Below are 6481 nucleotides of genomic sequence, written 5' to 3' on the forward strand. Positions count from 1 at the left end.
TTTACGTTTGATACGCGAATAGTAAAAGAGTGTTAAATCGTGGTATAGTGTCGTTGTTCAAAGTCGAATATACATGTACTAAGATTCATAAATATATCCCCATCTCCAAGACTAGATATTTTCTTCATTATTTGACAATAATTGAAATGCACAAGTAACGCAAAATATAAATGCAAACTATGACGATAGAAATACCAACATATACAAGGCAGACATCCACATCCGTTCCTGTTAGTGAAAATAATTGAGAACAAGTTACGAGATTTCCGAAGTAGACTGGTCTCAGACTACAATTAAATGTATGATTTGTAAATTCTGTATAGACCCTAGAATGAAAATTGCAGTCTAAAAATAAAACTATAATTGCACCATCGTTATAGGGGTTTTCTAAGAAAAATATTTCAATGATGGGTGTGAACGTACATTTCCCGCAATGTTTTCATCTTTATAAAAAAAGTTCTACGAAGATAGTTTTAATTTTAGTGAGAAAAATACCCTTGATAAAAAATTTGGGCGTTTGTAATTTTTCCTAATCTTCAAATATTTCAAAATTCAATTTTATCAAAAGTTCATTTATTGATTTTAATCAATCACAGTTTTTTGTCATGATTCGATGATATTGATTCAAGAAACTATTTAAATTGAACCAGTAATTTTCCTTTTTCCGGGTTTTTTCCCCCAATCTTATTTTACATTGAAAAACTGTTTCAAAGGGCCATATAATTTGGTTGTGAAATTCTTTTATCGGCTTCTCAAATGTTATAAAATAGTGTATCAAAAAAAAATTTTGTCGGGGAGAAAAAAAAAAAAATCCAAAACAATGTAAAATACCCAAAATTTTTTTAAATGTTTCGTTTTTTAAAATTTTTAATAAAAAATAATATTTTTTTAAAAATCAGAGAATAATTCCCTAAGAAAAACGTTTTATTAATATCTGTATAGGGTGTTCCACCCCGATTAAAGTAAGTTTAAAAAGATTATAAGAATGAATAGAAAAATTTATTTAAACAGTTTAAAAAAGGGAAAAAACCCCAAAAAGAACGTCCAAAACCGGCTAAATTTAATTTATTGCGGCCCCGGATTTTTTTTGACCCTGTTCATGTAGGTACTGGAAATGGCAAGGTTCCGTCCACGCCTCCCTGACATCGGCTTAAGGGCAAAATTCAACAGTTAAGACTTACATATAGATTTGCTAGTCGCAACATATAACGCAGAAAATGATAATTTTTAAACATGGATTCTTCTGACTGGTCTAAAGTATTTATTTTATTAAACATCAATATGGCAGAGGAAAAATTATGCTCTATAACTAAGATAATAAGATTTGAAACGTCTCTTAAATACAATGTATAATTGTATGAAAACCTCTTTCTAATTACTGGAGCCCGGAAGACTGGCAAAGAAAATGACACCTTTTCAGATATTCCACTGCTGATTAACTTCTAAAAACAACTAAATTATCACAGCTTCATTTCTGATTATGTATCATATTACCAAATATTGTGTCTAAAATGTGGATAGCATCTTTTCAGTTACATACAATTAAAAATTGTGATATTAACAAAAAAGATTACGTTAAACAAAAGATATAGACCAGGGGAACAGTTAACTATTAAAATTGCAAGCTTATGGTTAAAAATGATAAAATGTGTCCTTCCCTAAAAAATTTAAAGGTTCATTATGCTCAGAAATGCTATCATTTTTATTTCTTTATTTCTCAAGAACTACAAGAATTTTTTCTTTACTCCCTTTTGCTTTGATTGGAATTAGTAATAATTATAGCGATTAGTATTTTGTATGGAAGTAAAATACTTTTTGTTTTACACTTTGCTACCTTTACAGCACATTCCTGCACATACAGGTACAGCGCTGCTACATTAAACCTGTTTAACAACCAAAACCAATGTGTCTATCCATTATCAAAACATAATTAAACACATGTTTGACATTTCTAAAAAAATCGATAAAAATTTAATATGGATTTGTGGGACATATTGTGCTTAAAGAACTCTTCGAGTATGTAAATTGAAAATAATGGTTAGATACAATTTCCCATGTTAACTTTATATATCGCTGATATTGCCTAAACTATAGTTATATGTGATCAGGCATGAAGAAATGCAGTCATCCAAAGACGTTTCTGTCTGGAATAAGCATAATAAAAATCAAGTCACACATTCCCCTGTAGAAAATCACAGTTTGTGCTTTTTTTCTAACATATTGGTTGATCAAAAAAATCCTTAAAATAAATTAGGTCAATGAATTTACAGAAATAGATATGTGATAAATTTGTGATACAATTCTCTCTGAGGCAATTAAGTTTTGAGGATTTCTGTGAAAAAATATAATGATACAAAATTGTATTGCCAAATACTATTTTGAGCCGCGTCATGACAAAACCAACATAATGGGTTTGCGACCAGCATGGATCCAGACCAGCCTGCGCAAACTTACAAACTCTATAACAAATAGAGAAACTGATAGCAAACAGCATGGATCCTGATCAGACTGCGCGGATGCGCAGGCTGGTCTGGATCCAATCCGCGCAGTCTGGTCTGGATCCATGCTGGTCGCAAATCCCATTATGTTGGTTTTGTCATGACGCGGCTCATTTGTATATACAAATATGTGAACTATATGCACGTATTGCATTGTGAAGCTACTCGTATTCGGTTTTCTTTTTATGCAAGGTTTAATATTAGGTTTGGGACATGATAAGATTGCTGTATCTTCCTCAAAATATATGATAACGTAAAAAATGTACTTCGCTAAAAAAATAAATGAGACCTAATTATTATTCACTTAAATTTGCCGATCTTCTATATATACTTTGTCCTGCGACTTCAAAAGAAAAAAATTAATGGGAAATGATAAATGAGATAAAGTAATTTCAACAATTCTATGCCATATTTTAAGTAAAATGTTATATATATGTATGGTGTCCAGAATATTATTTTTAATCAAACTTTTTCCTCTTCTGTTTCTTTAAATAAATGTATTTTAGAACACTATTGTACAAAGATTTTAACCTTTAAATAATATTTTTTCCGCTAAAATTTGTCTGCATAAAATGTTAAGAGCAGGGACAAATTAAAATGATTGATTTAAAATTGAAAATTAGGATGCTTTTACACAAGCTTATTATTTATAAATGATCGATCATGCGTATTCAACAAACAGTAGTGATTAAAACTGAAATATGTACATCTATAATGTTAAATTTTCAAGATTAAAATGTTATCTTATTTGAACTGAATTTAACAAAACGTTTTTTTTTTAATTTTGATTTAGTAGCATTATGTAAAGATAAAGCTAAATGGATGCTTGTAAAGAATAACAAAGAATGAAGAATGTAGTTTTACATCGTCGTACAATTTTGGGAGAGTTTATGTTAAGATTGCTGTGCGAATATCGGTTTATTCGTACAACGAAAGAAACATGATTAGAACGTGCCGTTCAGTCTAAAATGTTCTAATGAACAGAGAAATGTGACTTTGATCTTTTAGACTATTCTATATGCTATACAAGTTTAAATGGGGGATATTGTGAATAATAAAATGGAATAGATATGCTTTAACAAGTTGGTTGAGTGTTGTGAAATATAACATCGTTGCCGGGTGTACACTTTGAAAATACAAATGTACGCATATTCTGTCTAGCATACACTCTATCAAGGAATTATCAACAGGTGAGCTCTGTGCCGTAAATTAGATGCTAATTTTCAGGTACTGGCGCGGTATATATAGATTCTAAAATGTGCAAGGTATGTTGTGCTTAACGATTGTAGTTTTATTTTGAACATTCTAGCTTATTCTAACAAAATGATTGTAAGATCGGGTGATATAACGAGATGCTCCTGAAGACAATTCTGCTTATAGTAATCAAAGTAGATTGATTGTACCAAAAGGAAACACGGTGTTAAATCAGTGTCATATAAAACAGAAAGGATAATTTTAAAATATATTCAGTTATTGAAATAATATCACTTCTTGGCGAATAACGCTTAAAAAATGGAACATAAAGAAGAAGTTAATTCTGCTATTGCAAAACGCGAAGTTAATTCTAATTCTGCTATTGCAAAAAGCGATTCAGTTGATTACATTTCTATAGAGGGACCAAAAGTACCAAATTCTGAAGGCAAAATCCAAACAGAGGTGCCCCAAAAAATTAACAAATCAGTTTCTTTGGATACAGGTGGAGAACACGAATCTGATAAGAAGCATCCGACACTAAGTTCTGGATCTTTTAAACGCCGATCTATTCGGGTAAGATTTTGTTTCTCTTGTAGAAATCTAAATGAATATTTAGTCTACTTCCTTCAACACATAAAATAATAACAATATAACGTATATATTATTAAAGTAACGATAAAACTTTTATTTGTTAATACATTTGTTATGCCTTTCATAGATGGGATATGTGTAACAGGTGATAAACACATATGTTATTTTAGCTAGGAAAATGAAGATAATTTTCTGGCACCGTGCCTATATGAAGCTGGAGTAGGTTAATTATCAGAATAACTCTTCGCTGCACATCTGAACACATGTTATTGTTAACTCACCTTTTGATTCATCAATAAGCCTAACAGAAATACTTTATTATTGATCATTGTTGTTTTTATCATTAATTTTCTTTTAAGCGTTTTGCAAAGCAACAATTATCCCGGCAGTATAATGTACATGTACTATGTATTTGCTATTTCACGTCTTCCTTAACCTTTTATTTTTTAACCTACAAGTTTTGTGAAATGGATTTTGAAAATGTCCATTCAACATTTAAAACATTTCAATATCAAATTATAAACATTGAGCTATCAATAGGGCTTTGTGGGATCTTGTAATAACTCATGAAAATGCAGATTGGCCAAGCTGCAAAGGTAATCACTTCCAGTTCCTGCAGGATCAGAATGTTCACCTATATACACACATAATAATATTTCGATAACAAATATTGATTAAGTAAAATATTAAAAAGAATGAAGTACGAATTGGTTTTATTTGTTCTTAAGGTAAACGAAATATTTGTATATATTAAATATCGACACTTCACTTGATTATTATTGAATGAGACTTTATTAAACTCAAATACTTAAGCATAGTGTATAACCAGGGACTGTATATACCATCTTATTTAATATTTGTGCATGTTAGGTATAACCTTAAGCAATTTCAATTTCAGCCGGCCAAAGTATTTATTTGTATAGTTATATAAGTTCGGGACTTCTAATACCAATATACGATTGCATATCAAACAATGCATGTTTCAGGGTCATTTTAAAGGAGGATTATTTTATTTAATTTCAGAGACGTTCAAGTAAGCGTTCAAGTAGGCCAGAACCGGAATGTGGACATGATACCGAAACGTACGAGAAAATTCGAGAACGAGTTTTACAAGAACGCGCAGTGACGAACGCTATAGACGCTTTACAAGAACGCTGGAGAATGATCATGTTTATGTATGATGATTGTGTTGATCTCAACAAGCAAAGAGCAGAATGTAAATTAAAGAAACTATGCATTAAACGACAGTTTGAACTTATTATGATTATACTATCGTTTATTTTGGTGTCTCTACAAATATCCGTGATTTTTATATTAATAGCCAGATAACAAAAATCGATAATTTATTTCAAGATCGGCTGGAGTTAACAGTAATATTCATACCTGATCTTTTGACTGTTTAGTCAGTATTAATGTAATAAGAAGTTAAATATGCAAAAACATACGACAATGCTTATTTTTGATGATTTTAATGCGCACAATCATTTCAAATTACATTTAGAAAGAGTATCAAAGTGCGCGAGTAAATTCCAAAATTGAAGTTTGTTACTAGAAATGGTAGATCCAAGACGGAATGTCTATGTCAGTAGTTGTAATTAGAGTATAAATTGTTTTCCATATTCAACCTTAAAGTCTTTAACACTTCATACAATTTGAAAATTGTGATATTGTTATTAATATATAAGAATAGTTAATGTTTCTTTCAGAAACTTTATTATATTGTTCTTATTGAAGAATCTATCAAAAGTGCCAACTACTTAGATAACGCAGTATTTATTAAATATTTCAAATTTTTATATGGATTACGCTTAAATTACTTTAACTAGATTTTTTCATTGAAACATTCTATTTAGTTATCAGAACAAAGAAAACAATTGCTTTACTATTCATTGAATTAGCTTAATTACTTCAGGGTAAATATAATAGGAAGATGTTATATATTACCAATTTAATGATAATATTATTAGACGCCATCACATAACTTTGTATCTAAATCAATGGTATATACTTTACCTTTCTTAAAACAATTGCAAAGATCTGATGAAACTTTACACTTATGAATCTTATAAATATTACATTGAGTATCATATATGGACAATACATGTTTTGAACATAATTATTTTTATTTTCTTAGAATTCTGTAACTGAAAGTCTTATAACTTTGAAGCACGAAAAATATAACAGTATATTAATACAAA

General features: G+C 29.8%; 1 protein-coding gene across 1 annotated transcript; it reads left to right on the forward strand.

Moving 5' to 3' along the window:
- Positions 1–3417: 3417 nt before the first annotated feature.
- LOC132729968 (uncharacterized) lies at positions 3418–5723 on the forward strand. Its single transcript, XM_060715804.1, has 2 exons — positions 3418–4265; positions 5307–5723. Exons 1-2 carry the CDS (start codon positions 4011–4013, stop codon positions 5610–5612), a joined length of 561 nt encoding a protein of 186 aa, XP_060571787.1. The 5' UTR covers positions 3418–4010; the 3' UTR covers positions 5613–5723.
- Positions 5724–6481: the final 758 nt, after the last annotated feature.

This window comes from Ruditapes philippinarum, unplaced genomic scaffold, assembly GCF_026571515.1.
Source record: "Ruditapes philippinarum isolate M1 unplaced genomic scaffold, ASM2657151v2 ctg7610_1_1_1_1, whole genome shotgun sequence".
Lineage (NCBI taxonomy): Eukaryota > Metazoa > Mollusca > Bivalvia > Venerida > Veneridae > Ruditapes > Ruditapes philippinarum.

What these genes read in the sequence shown, in the direction of transcription:
- LOC132729968 (XM_060715804.1), top strand. Translation starts at nt 4,011, where the DNA reads ATGGAACATAAAGAAGAAGTTAATTCTGCTATTGCAAAACGCGAAGTT. An exon ending in TTAAACGCCGATCTATTCGG is followed by an intron (nt 4,266 to 5,306) that starts GTAAGATTTTGT and finishes ATTTAATTTCAG; the next exon opens with AGACGTTCAAGTAAGCGTTC.